Here is a 23,755-nt window from a genome sequence, read left to right on the forward strand (position 1 = left end):
ATTCGATCGAATTATTCCAAAATTTACATTTAGAAATCAATAGACCATTGTTGAGATACACGTTTCTCTGATTGGAATAGCTCTGAATAAGTTTAAATGTTCCTTGTATTTTAAGCCATACCTCAGGTGAAGATTCTCCACCACTGGGTCCAGTCCCTTCTTCTTCCTTCAATAAAGAAATAATACTTATAAGTTAAATAAATTGCCAATCATAAGAAGACTCTATGTACTGGTCACAGTGCACTTACTTATAAGTGTGAAAAATGTTGGAAAAAGATTCATGTGAACAAAAAAAAAACAACAGAAAAACAAGGATGACAATATTAAGTTAACCATAATGTGAAAGTACTTAATTTGTGGATACCAATTTTCATGGATTAGGAAACATACACAAGTTCACGGATCCTTGAATTTTTGGTTTTGAGGTTTTCAGTATACCAGTACAAATCAACAGGAATCTCCTTTTCATTGGGAACCAAATTTCATGGTCTGGTTCACCCACGAAAATTGGTACCCCACGAACAATAGTACTTTCACAGTATTTTAATTTCAATTAGGTGATGATAACTTGTAAGAAGTCACACCTTTCAATAGCGTCAACAAACCAAACTTTCAATCTTTGATTGAAAATTAAAATAATATAGGATAACTAATTGAAAAGAGTGAATAACCAAAATATGATCATGAGTGTGGAAGAAGGCCTCGACTTAATGAGTACGCACAACTTATGCCATGCATGAGTTAAATCTTAATAAGTTCTTGGCACGAGTGATAATATTTTGGTTATTCGTGATAACCAACTGATTATCCTATTTATTATACAGATTTTCTCCGTAATTTTTTTGTTGTTTTCAACATAAATTTACAATTTTGTGGTAAGCGGATTGATATTTGAGATGTGATCTTTTGGTGAGAGAAAGTTTGAGTAAAATTACATAATCTATCTCGCACTGTCATCAAATCATCAAAATTTTTTACACAGGGAACACTTGATAAATTACTACTATCCATATATTTAATGTGATATATTTTACCTGTCTTTTATTCTGACTTTCTTTAAAAAATCAATAAAGTCAAGTTTTAAGGCCAATTTAGAAATGAAGATACCAAATGTCTAGTTAGAAACAAAATATTAGTTTTTTTTCCATATTACATACATAAGTTGAAATTTTCTCATTGCAATAATACAAAATAAACAAACTGTTTGTTTATCATACTTCATATACGATGTACATACCATAATAGGGTTACTGACACCTCCCTCATCTTCTTCACCAGGAACCAGTAACCTATCCTTCTTTTTTCTTCCAGCCATTGTTTATCTAAAACTGCACAAACATCATGGTTTAAAAGATTGATAGATTGATTGATTAATTGTGGTTTCAATATCCTATGGCAAATATTTCATGAATTTCAGGAGAACGGTTTATGAGTGGAGAAGTTTTCTGTTCTATCACAGTGAGTACATTTGAACATAAGGACAATTCAGTATGCTGCTACAGCCTGCTTTTTTGTGCAACTTTATACTTTAATACATATATTTGCAGTGTACATGTATATGTACAAACATGTACTTTTGTACACTGTCAATATTTGTAGTAAAATTTATTTTGATCTAATATAATCTTACAGTAACATGAAATTATGCATGTGCAACTGCATGTACATGTACATGTATGTTGTTTGATTGACTAAACCAACATGTACAAATGTACATTGTAAATTTAAATGTAAACTTGTACTCATTACATCTGGAAGGTACCAGTCGGACAAATTTGATGGAAGAACAAAATTTCAAATATTGAATAATATAATCAGACATGGTCTTAGAAAAAAATTGTAAATGTTTTTAGATTCTCAATCATTTATTGTTCTCCATCTTGATATTATTGGTAAACCCATTTTAAAAAATCATCAACAGGGATATGGAAAAGAGACAAGCAATATGATATCCTACAAGCAAATGAAATTGGTAATCAATAAATCAGATTAAAATGATGTGCTTTGCAAGTATAATTTGCTTATTGACATAGCACAATAGATATAGTCAGGGGAGAACAATATCATAGATAAACTTCTCATTTCTTTTACATGAAATGAAAACCTCTATCAGAGAAGTAGGTGACAGTGCTTAGTCCATATAAAACTGATTTTATCAACATAAATGTACCATCCAGGAATAGTTGAAAGTTTAAATGGGTTCTGGAATCAAGATAAGGTACAAATGTACAAATGTATATGGTATGCCACTAGCAATGTTCAATGTTAGAAACATATCTTTAGCATTTTTACCCAAGTTACACTGTAAATGTACACAGTTTGGCCATTATAAAAATGCATGTTAATTCATTGGAAATCAAGTATACATGTAGGTAAGTGTAACTTGCATGCTATCAAAATGCTGAAAAAAGTCAGTAATTTAACATCTGTAGGAACAATGTATATGTTAATGTGCATGCAACTGAATGAGAGAAAAAAGTATGTGTTACCATGGCATACAGTACATGGATATTGTACTTCTAAAACATTTTGTATATGTCATATAATGAAACTTGTTTTTTTTTTTAAAAACAAACCTGGACATCAACTCTGAGTTACTGAACAACATATAGGTACATGTATAATGTACCAAAATTCAAATCAAATACATGTCACCAATGTCATCTTTTAAAGGCAGTGGCTCCTCGTCCACACATTCGTGGACAGGGAGCCTCTTCAAGCTAATTGCCCACACATCCAATTTGCGTCAATAACATTATTGTGACAGAAACACTGATTCGTTACAGAAATATTGTCAAACTTATCCCCAAATGTACAACTAATAATGGCTTTGAACTGTGATCACATTTGATAAACTAGACAGTTTTCAATTTGTGTTACATTGTAGTCAGGCTGCATATTTGATAGTGGAAGCAAGCCCCTGTGCTTAAAAATGAATGGATTTTATGTTGGTCAGACACAGAACAAGTAACAGAAGTTAACATGTATGTTGTCGAAGTCGATGCATCGTCTTTACTATGCAGATGTTTCAAACATTTGTAATAAAATCATGGGTGAAAATGTGAATATCCCATGTGTTAAAAAAAGTACTTCTGCGCTGACACATGGGATGTTCTTAAAATTTTAGTTTCTATAAAGAAGGGCCAGTGTGAATGGACATGTTTCACATGTAAGCAGAATTTGCCAGTCATAATTCTAAATGATTTTTAATCTATATTAGTTACATCAGAATGATTTTTTAACTTTTATTGTATTTGTATCGTTTTGTATCTATTTGTATATTAAAATGAATTTCCCACTATTTCCACATTACTAACATAAATGGAGTGTTTCTGTCACAATTCTGTGTGTTATTGACTCAAACCAGATGTGTGGATGATTAGACTGTAGAAACTCCCCGTCCTACGTGGACGAGCAGCCACTGAAATACATGTAGGTCAAACAACACAAATACAGCCAATGTTTTAAGCACTAAGGGCTCATTTATTGATTTAAAGGTCCTTCACTCTCTAATATCACAATGAAGAGTAAAAAGAAAGGAAGTTTAGTGTCCAAAAAACATTAAAAAAATGAACAGACTCATATAGGACGCGGTTTCTCCTTAAAGACTTGCGTTCATGGCAACTGAGTGAAAACCTTACGTTTAGTTTGAATTGGAATTAAAATTTGAATGATTTCCATCTCAACATTACAAAGACTCACCCTTTCAATGAATTGAACTGAAAATGCAGAAAAGAAGCGATAAACAAAACAAAATCATTACATTCTGTCGTGACTGAACTTGATTTTGTTTACACTTTTTGAAGACTTTAATTTAAAGATTTATGTCAAGGGAAATAATTCAAAATTTGACTAAAAACCCAAAGAAAAGTTAATCACTAATACATACGACGGTCATATTTAAAACGGTCCTTCGCTTTAAAAATAAGATTAATGGTGGAATTCGGTTTGTAAGATGCAATACATTTGTCTAAATAGTTTAAAGAGATCAAACTAATTCACAAGGACTTGAGGTAATGAGTTAGATCCATCAAATGGGCAAAAATTGTATCGAATGCTGTTTTATTTATTTTTTACATTTTACTACCCCTAATGGACTTGATGGTCATGAATTAGATCTATTAAATGGGCAAAATTGTACTCAAATGTTGTTTTATTAACTACATGTATTTTTACATTTACTATCCATGGTCACAAACTAAGAAATCACGTTTTTAGTGTATGACCATGGATAGTAAGATGTAAAAAAAAATAGTTAAAACAGAATTTTCGTATATTTTTGCCCAGCTAATAGGTCTAAGTCATGACCTCAAGTCCGTGTGTTTTTAGTGTGCCAGGACGGCCTACCTACGTTGTAGTAGGTAGTGAGATTTAAATAGCCAGTGAATTGACTTGGCTAAAGGATTAATTCTTTAGCCGAATCGGTTTGTCGCTGGCTTGTCACCGAGCGGTCTAGGGTTGGATCCTCGGTGGCAGAGTATAATTTTGGGAGTCAAATCATGCTCTTCCGTTACATTAGAGTATTGCCATGGATTGTAAAATGTAAAAACTAGTTGAAAAGCATTTTAGTACAATATTTCCCCATATAATGGATCTTAATCGTAACCTCAAGTCTGTGATCTAATTATTTGTGACTATTTATTTTTCTGTGACGTTACATGACTTTCTCTCCGCAGCAACTCCTTTCGTTTACAAGTTAAGGACTTGTCAGAGGACTGACTGTATGGGTTCCTTCCAATGTACTAAAAGATTGATTTACGCCAACTGCATTGCAAATAGTTAAGTTAGAGGTTAAGCTTTCTAGTCATTTTTTTTAAAATAGAGCATGAATCGAGTGCTCGATATATTTTCAAAATGAAAAAAGTGTGTCCTGAAGGTAAGTTATATCTCTTTTATATTATTTCTATTCCGGGACACGAATCATAAGTTTTGATTCTCATTTACAGATGTTTAATATGATATTATGCAATGTTCTTGCCTGACACGCTAGATTCGTTGCTAAATATGAAAATCTTTCAAAGTCGAGCTTCCGGTTTTAATATCCAGAAAAAAAATGGTGTCTTAAATGTACCACCGTGATAATCAACAAACTTCTTAGGTATTTTACTGTTTCCATGTAGAAATGCGATCTCTAAAATTCATATTTGGCTAAACAAGTTCACTTTAATGTAAAGAATAAGCCGAGTTAAGGAAATATATATCATTGAAATATCTTTGAAATGAAAAAAAAAGGAATAAGCAAACCTTAGTAAGCTACGGAGTCAGTGAAAGTGAATGAAATAAAATTATAAATAAGTCTTGCAAATTTTGGTATGCTGTACTCTTGTTTCGCTTTCCCAAGCGGCAAATACTTGGGAAATACAAGATCCAAAAATAAAGTGTGTACAAGAAAGACTCAAAACAAAAACGGTGTCAAAATAGGAAGCTTTATCCAGTTTAAAGAAGTCCAACCACGAATAATACTAATGCATCTGAAAATTTTGTTCACAGTCAGGAAATGTTGGTAATTGATGTGTCTTCGTGTCTTTATATTACTTTGAGTTTTCGATGTGAAGAATTGTCACGTCATCGTTCTTATTTTTTTTCGGTTAGTTTTAGTTAAAACAAACTTGAAATAAAAACCACACCAACAAATAAATCCGAGAAACAAAACAGTCAGCTCATGAGAACTGAAAAAATACACCCTTTGGCTTTAGCATAGACAAACAGCTACCAATTTCACTTTCTGTATTGTTAACTCATATGTGGAATCTATACCCGCCAGCTTCAAACATTTTGCAAAAGTTTCCTCTTAAGACTTTCACAAATAAAAGTACACTGGCCCCGGTTGCAACGTATTACCCTATTTACAAGATCTGGGTACTCCTCATCCTTTCATATGTACAAAACAAGTCGCTGTTATTCGATGATAAAGTAAGTCGAGCTGAAATGGACATATTGAATAAAACATCATTCATTTGAATGGCTAATATACACCCACGCAAAAAGTGTTGTGAAACTTCCATTAGCCAATAGTTCCTCGCCCTTGAGAATGTGAAATGTAATTAAAACAGGTTGTTATTGGATTATTTTACATGGACTTCAAAGGCCTGAGCCCATTTCGTAACTAGTGACAGTAAAACAACAACAATTATGCACAGCTTGACAAGCCATGGCTGTTTCAATTTTCTACGGTATAGAGGTAGTGGACAGTTATACCCGCCTACGTAAGAGTTTTATTTCTATTATCATTCAAAGGTCAGTAAGCTCAAAGATTCTTCTTCGGACAAAACGTATACTCATGTGAACTTTAAAAACTAAAAAAAAACACAAACAAACAAACACACAAATTCTGTTTCAGTACTTTTACGTGAAGAAATGTGACTTTTTATATAAAGAATACAATTTTTTTGCAGTGCACAAGCATCCGAATTTATCAAGCTCTCTTTGCAAACTGCATATAGACGTTTGTTCTTCTAAATGTGCACCAGAAACTAGTCAATAAAATCAGTTGGTAAGAAAGTAGTTAACTATAAAGTTAAATTGTTTATGCTATTATAATCAGTGATTATAATAGATTCTCACCACAGGTACTTGTGGTTGGGAATTTTGTCTTTGTTTGTTTCCGTTTTTGTTTTTTTAAGCACAAAAATACGAAATCATGTGTTACAACAGCAAATATTGCACTTATACTATCCATATGAAGTTTTCTGATATATAAGGGTCGACTGGTATATAGGACGATTGTATCTCAGTCTGACACAAACATCATAAAGCGGATCCATTATTGATATGTTTTCACAATCTGGATCGAGGACGTTCATGATTTAAGTTAATATGTAACCGAAATCATCTGGTTATCACCGCGGACGAATTCACTATTGGTTTATGATGCACACCAAGTGAGCCGTATTTTTTATTGTAAAGGTTTGAATCAGGCCGTTCTAAGGATGATATATATATAGATATTAGTCCAAAATAAACGCAAATTATCATTCTCACACAAACAAATCAATTTAAATATCGGGGAAAGAATACCGAAGCATCAAAACATAAGGACAATTCAGAGACTTCAAAATACAAGCACGTGACCAATACATAAAACGTGTAACAGAGACGATTTAAACACACAATTTAGACTACAGAATGAAATTTGATAATATATAAAAACTGAAGAATTAGAAAACAGCACACAGACATCTTAAAGCGTTTGCAATATTAACTCCCACAAAAGACCGGGAGTGACCTCAGTTGCTCGGAAAAGGTAAGTATATATGATCTGCTCCAGAAGCGGCACGCGTAAGTGAGTACAATCCAGTAAGCGTCAAGTAACTAAGCAGATTAAAAAGAGTAATCAAGGGAACCAAGGTTATAGCGGTAATCAAAAGAATGTAATCCAGGGACAAAGACCAGACATGGAAAACAGACATTCACAACAAAGAACATAAAATAACTAAAATCATACATACAAAGTAACAAAAGTAAATGAGCAACTCGGACTCCACTAAAAACTGGAAGCATGGACCAGGTGCACCGGTAGGATAAGCGTACTCTGCTTTTCTAGAAACACCCGCCGAGTTGCTCATAAAAAGTGAAGTCCGGGGTAGACATACGAGGAAAGGAAAACTATGACCCGTTGAATACATCAGTTTTCATGGTGCTGATGGATACACCATAACGATCCACGAGTTCATGATGACGACCATAAAACTTCTGTAGTGATGACTTCAATCTTGCAGCAACATAACCCTGTTCCAGAAGCCTATTTGTTCGAGTTCTAGCGCGATACAAAAAGTCTGCGTAGTTTCGGCAAGCTCTGGCATAACGTATGAGTTGTGATATGAACACTCCATACGCAGGAGCCGAAGGGATGTTGCCTCAGATGTAAGGGAAGTTAATAATTCTGAATGAAAAGTCATCACGTTTGTCAATGTAGGTTTTATTAGAAATTTTTATTTAACAGAGGTGGTGTGCTAAGTATGTTAGCCATAGGGATTTCATTTCTACAATGTAAACTTCACTTCATGTGAACGACGCAATTTAGATACGCACATCTTATACTAAGTACAGAGTCGTCCTTTTAGAATAAAATCTCTAAGAGTCGCCAACAATCGCATATATCATTGCCCTTTCATACTGGAGTGAAATTGAATAAAGGTTAAAAAATACTGTTGTATCGATCAGAGTGTACGTGTCCTCATAAGTACTTTTTTTACTAATTAAATCCAAATACTTGTAACACACTCCCCCTTTATTGTATTACACGTTAATACATGTAAATCACTCCCCTTGTATCAAGTTACCCAAAACATTACAATGAATTACATGAACCAAAGTTCATAAAGAAGTACATAAAACTGTAAAATCAACAATTGTCTGATGTGATTATTGAGATCAAAAGAAGCATTGAGAAACACTAAAACCTTATTTCCTCCCAGACAGGACCACGTACCCTTGTCGTACTTGATCTAACCATATTCAAGGACAAAGTTACATGTCTGGTTTCGATATGAAATTGATTCAGGTTTACTAAGTATTTAAAATGACAAGTCATCAAATTATTAATCCTCAAGCTGAGAGTCATTGTCCGATATTCAGCTTAATTCGAGTACTTACTACCTACAAAGAAACAGTTGCTGAATGCCTAAAAATTAATGTTGATTACGAAAGCTTTTTCATTACCATTTATATACAGGCAAGAAGACAAGATCACCTCATGTGATTTGACAAAAGATTTGTAGGAATCAGGCACACGATTTATGAAATATTAAAACGGTCTAAATATGATAGCGGACGTACTATAGTCTTAATGGTCCTGGCTAGATGATTTCTTCAAGACTGAAAATTGTAGCTCATTTTCAAGAGAGAAAACAACTTTTCGGTGCCATACCGGTGCACCTAAACACTACACTAATGGATCTCAGTTGGTAGTGGACTCTTAGTTCCTATGTATTCTTTTCTTTTCCTTGTTTGGTTGTGTATGCGTGTGTGTTTGTGTGTGTTTTTTGTCTTCGAAGCCTCTTTTGGTCTTTGTCCTAAACTCTGAATTTTCTGAATATGCCTTGTCCGATATTTTCATCGATTTTACTTGCAACTGAAGGAAAACAATCCTTCTTTGTTTTTTTAAGCTTAAAATAATGACAATCAAGTCGTTAGGCTTGTAGAACGACAATAAACATTAATATGCATGAGCTTTTTATTGTAATGAATCCATTCAAACATTTCTACAACAAAGCGATGAAGACATATAAACTTTAAACTTAGAAGTATTAATTTTAACACTATAAGAGGAAGCTGAACGTAGACTTTGGGAAATGCAGAAAGACATTTGGTTGGTTATGTTATCAGTGAATATTAAAAAAAACAATTTAAAATTTTACTTCTTCTCATTGACCACAATCATCATACGATGTAGGTGAGGAAAAAAAAGTAACACCTCACAAAAATGAAGGAGTGTTCGTATTAAGGTTAGTAAGTACCTCAATATCCACTGTCAGCAGATCGGCGTAGAACTCCTACATCCCGACGTGGTATTCATAATGATAAGCTTAGAAAGACATTTAATGAACATTTTTGCAGTTGCAGCGAGTACGTTTCAATGGGCTTACTTTAATATATAAAAATTTCAAAACGCTGCGGTTGTTGTAAATCTACTGCTAATGGTTAAATCGTACAACCGAATCTAATTGGCCAATTTCTCCCTATCCTTATTGCCTCAATGTACAAGTGATATTAATATTGCCGTTTAGGTAAAGGTTTCTCTGTTGTACTGGTAAAACGCATTAAAAGACACATTTACCACATTCAAAACCACAAAACTTCTCGTTTTGAAGGTCAAATCACAAAGAGTGCAAAGATGTTTACGTATTTTGTTCTGCTCAAAAACCAAGGACAATTTTCCGCGTTAGAATGATTAATGATGGCCTTAGCCGGGAGATCCAAGGAGGAGGGGGTTCTGCGAATTGGACTCCTCTTTTTTAAAAAAAATTGTTAATGACGAAATTGATCAAGTAATAGCCTGGAATCCCTCTTTCAAATTGTCGGGTTCCGCTCCTGGACTGTTTTTTTTCTCGTTACATGGACTTCTAGTCCTTGGAGCAAAAAATAACTCGTCGTGTTTTTTTTATTAATATAATTACTGTCGACTGAAACAGAAAATAACGCACGTAATGTTATATGAATACAATATAATGAAGTTGATGACCATTGTCCGTCCGTCCGTCCGTCCACACGTGCCATGATAACTCATAATCCGTAATGTCCAAAGGATTTTCTTAATCATTTAGTAAATGTGTATTTAAAATTCAAAAATGAAGAACAATAAATAATTATAACAGTCTATCACATGGTTTTGTGTAAGTATGTATGTACGTATTTAATCATGTTTGTATATACGTGTTTTTTATAATGCATGTACCTACAATTTAGAATTATATGTGCATAAGATGAATAAAATGAAACGTTATGAATATTTTTTCGTATGCCTGTGAAAAAAAAATTATTATTTTGATCCATTGCTCATTTAAAAACAAAAAAAAAAACAAGAAAAAAAAAACATGAAGATATATGAATGAGAACAAAAATGATTGAAACGCAATATGTAATGGCTGAACTATCGAACTATGCCACTGGATAGTAACTGAATATATCAATATAAAAAAACGTCTATATTTCACCTGTATCACATTAAACTCTTTTAAAATCTCATTTGTAATAAAGTATATCGACTCCGTTTTTTTTTGTTGATCAGTCAAAATTTCGTTGAATCACCTGCTATATATAATCAAAATGAAAAAGAAATAAAAAGGGAAAAACGTATTTTCTCACCTTTAACATTTAAAATTGAATGTAATTATGAAGGTATATGCCTTTTAGTCATTTTCAGAAATTCATGTATTGAAGTAAATATGATTGACAACCTATGAAAAGGGTAATTCATTCGCCGTCAAACTATTGACAGAAAACTGTCTAACTATTTGGTAGGCCGTGCTAAAAGATGACTCAATCAACACTTGGAACTCCCTTAATTGGCACCTCCTCGCCGGGTTCCATTAAACAGAAATTAGAAAATTACTACAAGGAAAAATATTTCAGCAATTCAAAATGAGTGCTATTTACAGTGATGTCTTCGCGTGCACGCCACGCGTAAAAAAGACGACGTAGAATTTTGATGTATCGTTATTCACGCTCTGTCTACCAAAATAATTTAATAATATGATAAATAGATATGAATATTCGATATAGTCAGCCTTGAGTTGGTTTTCATAAATGTTAAAAATATAACGACTTTTCTGTATCTCTCTGTTGACGTGCTGCCTTGAAATTATATGCGTTTCTACTTCTATCAATCATTTAAAGAAAGTGGCAATGTTATTTTGGGGAGTGAAAGATAATAGAGATAAGATAAGGTAAAAAAAAATTACCGTGACATTAAAATATCAGCATCATTTAGTGATGCGGTGTGCTTAAAAGAGATTAACATAATGTACACCCATTATGCAGAAATGTCTTTTAGGGGTGTATTCGTTTTTGAATTAAGGAGGTAGACCTAGGGTAAGAGTCTTGGAATCAGTGATATGTTTGTATCATATTCATCCGATTCATAATCAAGTCAAGTCCAAAATAAATTCGGAAAAAGTAGATAGTACACCACCGGAGCAGCTGGTACCGCAATGGTCCTGACTTGTTAAAGGCATTTCAGACGAAATGGTGGGTTAAATCTGGGTTTTACAGCGCACTAAACCTCCCTCTTCCATTGCGGCGTGACTATACCAGTGGTGATTAAAAAGCATTTGCATACTATTGTCATAATCGGTAAATCAGCGTCACGTCAGCACAAAGAACACCTTACAAAAAAGCAACCATTACTCATTGTTTTAGAAGAAACTGGGTATTTTTCAATTAAGGACTGATATCTAAAAAGAAATTTTGTAAGAGACCTTTTAAGATGCATTTCCTCACACCCCTGATTCAGGAGTCCATTTTTTGAGATATCGGTCCAAAAAAAAGTTGCAGACCAGGCAGTTTCTGTAGTCTCCTTTATCTCGAGTTCTGGTGGATATATTGACGGTAACCATTAACCAAATACGAAGGGTTGTTGATGGACAATACATCATCAATATATCTATATGTAAAGTTAAAAGATTTAGCAACTTTTATTTATTTATTCTTTTCGAGGTTCTGAAGAAATTCAGTCTCGTATGAATATAAAAACAAATCGGCTAGGAGAGGAGCACAATTAGTGCCCATTGGAATGCCAACTTGCTTAAATGAGATCGATGTAAAATGGTGTATACAAGCATTCCAATGGTTTGAAAGAGTTATGTCCCTTACCCGAGGTTTACCTCCTTAAATTGTCTACATTGACTAGTTATTTATTTGTATCGCAACACTTCGCATGTACATTTTGAGATTACACTTTCCTGTTTGTTTAATGGTATCTTTGACGTCACTCATCTTTATTCATCAATTACCATTAATCTGGTTTGAGATCGGCAAAAACTGAATACCGGAATGAAAGTAAAAAAAAAACAATGTTGTAAGATTCGAAGAGTTCGATTATTTAAAAACTTCTTGATATCACGAGTTTGATAGGGTGCTGAGCCAAATATCAGGTTCACAAAATAAAAAAAAAATTAACACTACAAAAAGTTAACGATGCTGTAAGGAAGGAACATCAGAAATTAGAAGGGAAAAGACATGTACGCAGTCAACAAACCCAAACAGTAAACCCCTTACCCAGAACACAAAAAGAACAAATATACTTAATAAAAACATACAAATACTGAAAACAAGAACACATTTTATTGAACGTATCTACTGTAACAATGCTTACGAAAGAAAAAAAGAACGGACATGGAGGTAAATATTTTCCTTTCATTTACAAATGACAATATTTATAAGCAAAGGCATTTACTCGTCTAGGTTCAAATGTTGTATCGGCCACATCATGTTAAAGGAGTTAAAATGTTCTTTTCTGTTCCTTTACTTCAACGCATTATATACTTTGTAGATTGAAATTGTTGTGTCATTACAAACCCAGACCTAATTGTGAATTTGAATCATGTAAAACACCGCTTAAATAATTATTTATGACTATATTCAACTAAATGCTGATTTGATAGATAAAGATGAATTCATAAAATAAACTTTGCCACACCAAAAAATACTGAAACGTTCAAAATGTAGAACCGCTCTTGTTAACTTTATGTTAATGTAAGAAATTAATTCAGCAGTGTACGATTTCTGTTGTGAAAAGTAGAATTTCCTAAACATTTTGATTGTCATTTATGTTCTTTTAATTACCCCGATTCAAATATCATACATTTTGTTTATTTTGTTTGTTTACCTTTCGTGATAATGATAAAGCATTAATAATTCTTGCGGTAGATTAATATACGAGAATTAAATATGAATTCTTCGTTTCAGAAGAAGCGAAGACATCATGCCGGGCCATTGATCCTGCAATAAAAGAGTTTCGGCTGGATATTATTATACTGACGTGGTTTATGTCGAACCGAATTTATTACACGAGCTGAAATGCGCCATGGTACCACATTTTTTATGAATGGACCAATTACCTGATAAGATTTACACGAGAGAACCTCTGAAAACTTTAATTAAACATTTATAGGAATAACCAATTTATAAATACCAACATGTAAAACTGAAATCCCCGATATATAATATTTACAATACGATTATGCACAAATGAAATATGGGTTTATCTTTCCCTTTACTGAGAAAACCATAAGTATATATAAAAGAGATGATGATTATATTTATGTATATAATGCATGACCATATTGTAAACTAGTCTTCGGACTAAATACGTAATTCTGTTGAAATAAAGGACTTTCTTTTTATTATTAGAAGATGGATTTTCAAAACTTTTTGTCCTACATTGATTGACTTCAGTAAGGAAGAGTGTAACGAATAATTACTTACTGACACAGTCACCTTTAAAATGCCTTTGTGGACCAGATGAAGAAAAGTGTACTAGAATGTCAGATCAACAATTATCGATATAACTGTTAATGACAATACATGTCAATCGACACCTTGGTAAAATTATAAATTTGAAAGATGGCATTAAATTTTGGTAACTTTGAATACTATATGGTAATATCTAAGGACAGTAAATGTTCTTGGTTGCTTACCAAAAGCCAAAAACACGATGAAAAATTATACACAATTTTATATATCTTTCGATAGTTTTGGTTTTGAGTACTTATTGTATATAACTAATATTTTGATTATGGTCTTCCTACATATTTGATTTTAATGCTGCTGATGAGAGAATACTCCTTGAAACACGTGTACAGCATATCAAAATTAACAATATATAAAACTGGTATATTTTGTATTCAAAAATATACACAATGCCGCGATGCCACGTGATAAAACATTGGGAACACTGTTGTTTTGAAGCTTTGTGACCCACTTATCTAAATGTTCTGATACGTAAAATATTGAAATTCAAAGCACTGTATAATTTGTTGCATATATAACAAGAAAAATCATGTTTACTGTGTAGAACCAAAACAAATATGAAGAGCTATCATCAAAACGGACCAAATCTATTCACTTTAGAATAAAATTACTATGTATACTTCATCAATACAAAGATAGAGTCACATAAACAAAGGCATTGGAGGGCTTTACCCTAAGTAAAATTATTGCTGCAACTAGATCTATACAGAAAATTGAATTAAAAAGGCATTTAAATTCTACGCCCCCACACCAGGTGAGGAGAAAGTTCCTTAAGTGTAACAGTGACACATGCGAAGCTAAACTTAGGAATATTTCATTCGCTTCATTGCTCAAAATTTCACACCACATTTATTGGACCTTTGTTGAGTACGCTGGTAGAAAACTAACAAAAACCAAATATGTCTCCGTTATTGGTAAACAATAATTACCCGCGGTCTTTGATGTTTCTTTTATCAATTTGCTGTCTCCTTAAACATACAAGTCATCTCGCACGCATGGCAAACTTAATATCAGTTTTAAAATTCAAATTTTATTGCTAGATAATCGCTATTTTATCACATACATCAAACCGGCAGCGTGCCAGTAATATGCAGATATTTGAATCAAAATGCCGATGAATTTAAATTCAAGTATTTCAACAGCGGAACTCATCTGTAAGTATTCAAAAACAAATTACATACGAACATGACAGCACCTTCAGCAATTTTGATCGGTATTACAATTACACCATACCTTTAAAGAATATACACTTTCATAACAGCAACAATTTGCCCACTAAAGGCGATAATAACTAGATATTAACACTTTCATATATGCTCTTTAGAATTGAAATTAAAAAAAATGAAAAGTTATGAATTACAATATTAATAAAAAGGCTAAATGATTCTTTTGATGTGCATAACATAAGAAGAAAAAAGTTTATTTTCACCTGTACAAGAAAGAACAAGGACATTTCTTTGTCATAGGCACGTAATCTGTCTACCGTTCTGCCTAAAACGGTGAAAAAAATCTTGCAAATACAAACATTTTATAACGTTACAAAATAATACTTTGCCGCGTGTCCTGAATGTCAAAAAGATTTTTCTAAGGTTTATCATGTCAAGTTTCAGTCTAAGTCTCTTAGAATATAAGTAAAGTTTGTATATTGATATGCATAGTTTATGTTTCTAGCTTCACATATATTAAATATTTCTCCACTTCATTTCCTGTTGCATTAATTTTTTGAGGCGATATAAAATAGCCAATAAACAGGAAAAAAAACCAAATGACATTGGGTATATTATATACTGTCTCGTCAGGTTCCAAAATCGACAACATTTTAAGCTTGATGCATGATATTAGTGGAAAGTTAAGTCATATTATATCATATCTATAAATACATGCATATACTTTGAGATAATTTACTTTTAACCGAGTCATGTGTAACGTTTCTGTTGTTCTTCTTGTTTTCTACAACAGGTTACATCGTCTCTCCCTGGCACTGAGATCTTGTCCATTTTATATCATACCGATCATTTTTCAAATTCTGACGTCCATTCTGTACTTTTAACCAGTTAATGAATTGGATACAAATAGTTAAATATGTCTCAATTTTTAATTCAACAGTGAAATATGTTTTAATCATTTATACTAAGCAAAACTTAATCACGTGTATTCCGATTTCCTTGAGATGTACCGTACACACTGACATACGAAAATAGTCTCCTGCAGTCATTCATAGTCATTATGATATAAATGTAAAACTAACTGTAATGTATGGAGAATGTAGTACAACAATTTGGCAAGACACTGCAAACATTTTCCCCTTAAAACATAAATCATTTTATTGTGTTGTTATTCTCGTAGATATATTAAAACAGAAAGTGCGTAAAAGTCACCTGACATTTGACTTCAATTCCAAAAGGGCTATTTAAACATCTTACTTTTAAAGAGATAACGGGAAATATTCAACTGAATACAAACTATATTTCGAGGATCTTTCAGCAAGGAGTGTGATAAACTTGAACCAAAGTGATAAAACTATTAGAAACGAGTTCATGGTGACGACCATAAAACTTCTGTAGTGATGACTTAAAACTTGTAGTAACTAAACCCTGCTCCTGAAGCCTAATTGTAAGAAGTCTAGCGTCGTACAATAATTCTGCGTGGTTACTGCAAGCTATGGCATAACGTATGAGTTGAGATATGAAAATTCCATACGCAGGTGCTGAAGGGATGTTGCCACGGATAAAAGGAAAGTTGACAAATTCTGAATGAAAAGTCATCGTGTTTGTTTTAAAGTTTGGTCAACAGTTTTCCTTTACCATCGATCTCTAAGTGTAGATCAAGATATGAGGCTGACTTCACAGTGTCTGTAGTATCCTTTATCTCATGTTCTTTGGGGTAGATGCGATGTATCAAGTCCCCGTAACTAGGATTGTAGAACTTATCGCTTCCTATTTATATACTTTTTTTTTTGTTTTGAGTAATTATTCTATAATTCACTTAAATTTTAAACTTTTTACGTATTTGGTTCTAATGCTGCTGATGCGAAGTTACTCCTTGAAACACGTGCACATCATACGGTATTTTTCTAATGAGAATTAGCTTATTATATCAAAGTGATATTATTTCAAAACGAATTCTGGTAATGATTTTGTTAGTGTTGCTTAGGCTTTTTTTTTTGTTTTGTTTGTATTTTACTTTTCATTTATTAAATAAAGCATCATCCTCCCAAGTCAGGGTTTTGAGTTCACCCTCACTCCCTCAAACCCCTGACACCACTCATTCATATTTAGCGGGTATCGTCCAGCCAATTCCGATTGGTTGCTTCTCCGGGTGCGAAGCACCAATGGAAATTGATTTGACATAAAATGTCTGTGGAAAGGTAAACATGATACGAGTAACTGATAGTTGTAAGATGTCACAAATGACCGAAAACATGATAACTGTAGATTCTGTTTAGAGTCTTTAGCGAAAAAAAAATGACGTTATGTGTATGTAGCCATTTTGTAAGTTATATCAAAGAGTTTCTATTACGAGTGATTTGATTGGATTTTGGATCCGGGTTTAATTTAGGTAACTCACTAGATGGCGCTGGACGATACCCGCTAAATATGAATGAGTGATGTCAGGGGTTTGAGGGAGAGAGGGTGGACTCAAACCCTGACTTGGGAGGATGATAAAGAGTCAGATTAATCAGATTGAAGTGTTTTGCTGTACTGTTTGTTGTTTTACTTAATCGTATTTGTTCGTTGTTGTGGTGATAGATTTAATGAATGATTGTATAGTTCCATGTAAAATTAAACCCCTGAAACGAATGTTTAAAATCATTTAATTCTTTAAAATGCACCTGGTAAAATTGTGATAATATGAGCAATAACAATAAAATTTCAGAACAAGATAATGATTGAACTGTGATAAATATATATATAAATCATCAATTTGAATTAAAAAAAAACATATACGTGTAGTTTGAAAGCTTGGAAACAAACCACAAATCGAACACTCACTCAAAAAAGGGAAAACTCAAGTTTTTTTATGTATCTTCTACTGTAAAAGTGCAACAGTTCTAAAATTTACTACAACCAGTTATTTACGCGTTTAGTGGAAAAAATACACAAAATAGGTAAAGGTTTCTTCCTTAAATTGTCATTCATTGTGGTAAAAAATGAACGAAAGAGGTAGTTATCTAACAAAAAGGTTAAAAGAGGTGAAATTGAATTTGCTTGGCATGATCAAAAAGAACACATGAATATTGACAAAAACCTTTTATCACCTTATATTTGCAATTAATATAATAACTACATTTATTGAGTTTGGTAACGCGGTAAAGTCCCAAAAACAAGGAAACTAATAGCTGCGTATATGTATGCATCATTATGTCTGTAAACAAGCTATGATAAAATAAAAAAAGTGAATTTTAGATACTAATCATTGGATAAATATTTTATTTATTGTAATATATGAGCTAACATATGTAAAATTGCATACATATAAACCTTTATTAAATGAGTAATTAAGGGAACCAAGACTCTAGCAGAAATCAGAAGTATATAATCAAGGGATAAAGACTAAACAGGGAAAACAGAAACACACAACAAAGAACATGAAAAAAAACACGTACAAAGTAACAAAAGTGAATGAGCAACTCGGACTCCACGAAAAGCAGGGAGAATGAAGCAGATGCACCGGTAGGGTGACCGTCCTCTGCTTTCTCAGAAAAACCCGCAGAGTTGCCCACAAAATGTCAAGACCTGGGTAGACGAAAGTAAACTAAACGATCACATGGTGAACAAATTGGTCCCCAGATGGATACACCGTAACGATACAAATAATGTTTAAAAGGGATGTTCTTATAAACATATGGCATAGATTTACTTATGAACGATGGTGTCCTTCACATTTTGTTTGGTCAAATGATAATAATAAAACTTCTCTTCGTAAAATTCATACGCTATTTTCTTTCATAAGAAAATTACGGCCTGTGTTCCTTGTATATCCAGCTTGCTTAAACCGGATTTTCTGTTATATACTGGCACTGCATTATCGGAAAGGTGATTAAAGATCATCATATTACCACAAGGCATGTCTAATTGAATTAAAAGAACTCAATGCATAGGTACCTAAATGGTACAGATATCAGAATGCACCAATTTAGACAACATAAGTAACATCAATTTTGTCATCACAAGATAATTAATTAATGAACGGTTTACACTATTATTTCTTTATCCCATGACATATATAACGTCATGTAAAAATCAAGTTTACGTCACTCACTTCCGATCTAAGAGAATTCAATATAGGCATTTTAGAATGATTCATTCATCTGACACTTGCAATTGAAGATTTACGGTTTCAGAACGCAAGTAAAAAATGAGCCAAATAGTATAAACCTTTGTAAAATATGGGGTGGATGCAGATGACAAGATGTGAAATGTGCTTACACAAAACAGAATGAGGAAAATAAATTATGGTGTATTAATAAAATGATTTAAGTTACTTATATAACCAATCAAATAATTACATTACTGAGCAACCCAAATTAATCAATGCATTAGCTTATTATTTGAACATGATCTTAGGTTGTAATTTTAAATTCAAATAGCATTTTACTTTAAGAATATGATTTAGTACGATAACCAACAGCTGATTTCCAAAAGTCAATTGATTAATTATTCAGTTGATCAAGCATGCTTTTATCATTTACCTCAATGAATTTGTATTGTTTTTATTTGTTGAGAAAGGGAAAAAATGCAACAGTATAACTTCTAGTTTCTTCTTTACTCCATAGCAATCCAAAATCATATGACAAGGATTGTTTCAATCTTGAATCGAAAACTCCGTACCTGACAATTAAGCTGAATGGTAAAATTGTTTGGTTTTACGCTTTTGCAACCACGTTTTGAAAAAAGGATAGTCCGTTAATGCATCAAACCTATTACAATCAGGGGATAAATTGTAATTTGATTGTTTACTGTGCATGACGTGCAGTTTTTGAGAACCTGACATTGGACTTCATTTATTTAATGCGGAAATTCCAATGTCCACATCAATGTTAGTATTATTATATAACGATACTGTCTTGACAGATGGACAAATACAACACACCTTAGGATAATTTATCACAAAACGTACTTTGGAATGGTACTGAATTAACAGTTAAAGCCTCAATATTAATTTACCTGTAATTAAATGAATACTAAATCTTTGTTGACAAAAGGTGAAATATTTTTATTTCCATATCTATTTATGGGAAGTTTATGGTCATGTTGTAAACAAAATACACCTGGCGATAGAGGTACCTAAACAAAATATTTTTTTTGCTGATCTAGCCACTGGGTTGTAATCGTGAATTTAAGATGCAGTTACATTTTACAAAGGAAGAACAAAAATCAAACATAAAAACCAAACAAGCAAACAATACAAAAACAAAAAAAAAACAACTTTAGCAGCAACATCAGAAGCGATTTTTTTTGTCTGTTTCCTTGATTTTTTAACATTTTTATCAGTAATGTAATGTACAAATTTTTTTTTTGCAGCTATTTCATTTCTTCTCAGATTTTACATTTATTAATTAAACATTTTTAATATTAGCTACTTCCAATTGACATTTCATAGTGATACAAAAAATATGCATACAATATTAATATGTTGATTAGTTATAATTACTACGCTGTAAACAACGGTGGAAAAATCTAATTGACCTTTCCATTCTTAATTGTTTAAACGTATCAACTTTTTTAGATGTACAAGCTTCTTACATTGACAATGTACTGAACAACCTTTAACAATATACATAATTACAAGTATATCCATCTAAATTTCTAAAAGTATTTTATAAGCCATAATAAATAGTATCGGACAGACTAATGATCCATACGACTGTAAACAATGACAAATACCCATCGTTTTTTTTCTATATTTGGACAAAAGCGGTTTAATATATCCGACACACCCTGTTTTGTCATTCAGAAAGTTACAAAGACATTCATGAAATATGAAATGGAAATTGCCTCAAACAACATGAAAATGGATCAAATTTATCTGCAACAATTGCTGAAATGATGTACTGAAGACCATGTTCAAGATCACGCAATAGTTTTCTTTAATATTTTGATTGTACTAAGATAGTAGACCATTTTAATTTGGATTTTAGCGATGATTTATTTTTCTTTTAAGCATGAATTGGTCCAATTTTCACCAGAGTAAAATTAACAGAGTGTAGACCATAGACGTAAATGCAAAAATGAAGATTGCATGATAATAAAACTGAAAGTAGAAACATAACTCTACTCTCAGGTTTTAAATGAATGATCAATGGTACACTTTTCACTTCGGTATGGGCTTAAGAACAGTCAAATTTGAGATGTTAAATGAACCCATGTTCTAACTAAGTGACAATTCGCAGTTTTTATCTTTTTTATTTTACCGTTCCTGTTTTTTTTTTTTTTTGTTTTTTTTTTGTTTTGTTTTTTTTTTTTTGTTTGTTGCACAAATTTAAATTCAAATGAGATATTTTATCCAAAAAAAAACATTTAAGTATACTGTTTTTATTTGTGTTAATGATATTAACTTTTAAAGTAGACTTGGTTTCGCCAAGTTCATTTAGAACTTCAAAAGAATTTCAAATGTATTTAGGTCAATGCCTTAGTACCGATTTATATGTCAAATAGAGTTTATATACCAAACAATGTTTTCGATCAGTGAATAAGCTATAAAAAACTGTATTGTAGATACAGAACTCTTGTTATGTATTAAATGAAGTGATGACCTTTTATGCAAATCTCAATTTTCTGACCTCATATGACCTTACTTTATTCACCTAATAAAAATGGGATACGTGTGAAAAATCGTTAGAATAAATCATATTGGGTCATCTTACAATTATTTCATCTGTAGTCTCTTTAGCCAAAGAATATATATATATAAAAAACTAAACTGGTTTATGATATTTCATGTTTGTACATGTGATGGCATTTAAATAATGTTTTTGTTTCTTGTTTTTTCCTAAGGTGTTACTTATTTTACGTCAACTACTATACTAATACATTCAAAGATTTTCTGAAGCTAAGTTTTATGTTTAATTCTTAAATATCTAGACGTAACCTCGAACCTAGAGATTTGAAATGTCATAATCAAACCCACAAGTCATCCGTATTATATAAACATTACACAAAATTTGCTATCTTTTTTTAAAGATCGACCGATCATCCAATATTTGTAGAAGGCAGACTTTTGGAACTTAACTACCTACATTTACTGTTTACACATCTGACGTCTGCTCGGAAGTTGCAATTTGTTGATCAAATTTGGTGGAGAATTCAACATTTTAATTCAAACAATGATTAATCGCATCAGTGCACACTGGACTACTGTACTTCTGTAAGCGATATTTTTTTCATCATTCATATTCTACATTTGTGGTCTTGCCTACATGAGTACAAGAAGGTAGATCTTGACGCACATGACGTCTAGTGACGTTATTGCATATATCGGTCAAACTCCTAACCACACACCCGTGCCAAATGATCAAGCGACTTTCTCGACCGGTTTATCAATGTAAGAAATTGAATTCATTTTTTATTTATTTTTTAGTTACAATCACACCTGCCTCGTATAATTTCCGCTTTAAAAGCAGAAATTTGATAAATCGATGTTGGGTAAGGTACATGGGGCACGAGGGCTATAGCGTTTGTGTAATGTTAGTGAATGATTTAAATCGGATTAAGATTCACAAAAGCAAAATCGATAAATGATATAAATATAAGAGGAGGCACATAACAAAATATTCAAATTTATTCTTTTGTAAATTTTTAAAGTAATGTAAAGAATTTGAAAATGACATAATATTTCATATGGAGGGAAACAGATGTATTTGACATGCAACATGCAAATATGAAACTGTCTGGTTTGCATGTATCTTGCTTCCATTTGTCCTTGTACAATAAAAGCCATCATACGTGTAAAAGTACATTCTGGAGAGTATACACTGTGATAAAACAGATTAAGAAGGTAGACGTAGGGTTAGGGACGAAACTCTTGAAATCAGGGATATGTTTGTATCATAATCAACTTCGCCAAAGCTTGTCATGCTTTCATTTGAAACAGAATAAAATCAATCTAAGTTACATTGATGCTTACACGAGATTGATGTAAAATGCTGAATACAAACGTTCCAATGATTTGTAAGCGTTTCCCTTACCGTATCTCCATCTCCTTAAGTGGATATTTTACAAAGTCTTTCATCAGTTATTCGTTTTGATTGCATTGCCACAGCATGAACAGTGAAAGTATATTATCATATATGTTTCAGGAAGGGTAAATAAATTTTTAAAAATCAACAACAAAAAGATATATACGTTTGGAACCCAAATACAATTCCTTTTTACATATTTCATTGAAAAAAAACACATACATACTGTCGAACTTCACTCGTTCGAAAGACTTGTCAAGAGAACCAAGATTGTAGCGGAAATCAAAAGAATGTAATCCAGGGACAAAGACCAGAGATAGAAAACAGATGAAAAACAACAAAGAACGTAATGTAACTAAAATAATGTATACAAAGTAACGAAAGTAACTGAGCAACTCGGACACCACTAAAAACTGGGTGCACGGACAAGGTGCACTGGTAGGGTAAGGGTCCTCTGCTTTTCTAGAAACACCCGCAGAGTTGCTTATAAAAAGTCATGTCTGGGGTAGACGAAAGAGGAAAGGAAAACCATGACACGTTGAACAAATCAGTTTTCATGGTGCAAAGGGATTCACCGTAACCCTATCATTAATCAAAGTGTCATTT

The 23,755-nt window shown here is 32.5% G+C and overlaps 1 protein-coding gene and 1 long non-coding RNA gene across 8 annotated transcripts in view; one reads left to right on the forward strand and one right to left on the reverse strand.

Annotated features, from left to right (window-relative positions):
* LOC148628530 (coiled-coil and C2 domain-containing protein 2A-like) overlaps nt 1–3,820 on the reverse strand; it is a 69,148-nt gene extending 65,328 nt beyond the window's left edge. For all 6 annotated transcript variants that reach the window (XM_088589146.1, XM_088589155.1, XM_088589126.1 and 3 more), the window contains exons 1-3: nt 3,703–3,820; nt 1,238–1,328; nt 122–166 (exon numbers count right to left, since the gene is read on the reverse strand). In XM_088589146.1, the coding sequence (XP_088445272.1) occupies nt 122–166; nt 1,238–1,315 (123 nt within the window). In that variant the 5' untranslated portion in view covers nt 1,316–1,328; nt 3,703–3,820. The remainder of the gene's footprint in view (nt 1–121; nt 167–1,237; nt 1,329–3,702) is intronic.
* Nucleotides 3,821–6,029: 2,209 nt separating this feature from the next.
* Nucleotides 6,030–13,825, forward strand: LOC148628532 (uncharacterized). 2 transcript variants are annotated; one of them, XR_015923776.1, is made up of 3 exons: nt 6,030–6,206; nt 6,396–6,493; nt 13,408–13,825. It is a non-coding gene; the product is annotated as an uncharacterized LOC148628532 (long non-coding RNA). The 2 variants fall into 2 exon arrangements; XR_015923777.1 differs by lacking the exon at nt 13,408–13,825 and adding an exon at nt 8,675–11,129.
* Nucleotides 13,826–23,755: the final 9,930 nt, after the last annotated feature.

This window comes from Perna viridis, chromosome 1 (genome assembly GCF_037379345.1).
Source record: "Perna viridis isolate PV_CMFRI_1.1 ecotype Kerala chromosome 1, ASM3737934v1, whole genome shotgun sequence".
Lineage (NCBI taxonomy): Eukaryota > Metazoa > Mollusca > Bivalvia > Mytilida > Mytilidae > Perna > Perna viridis.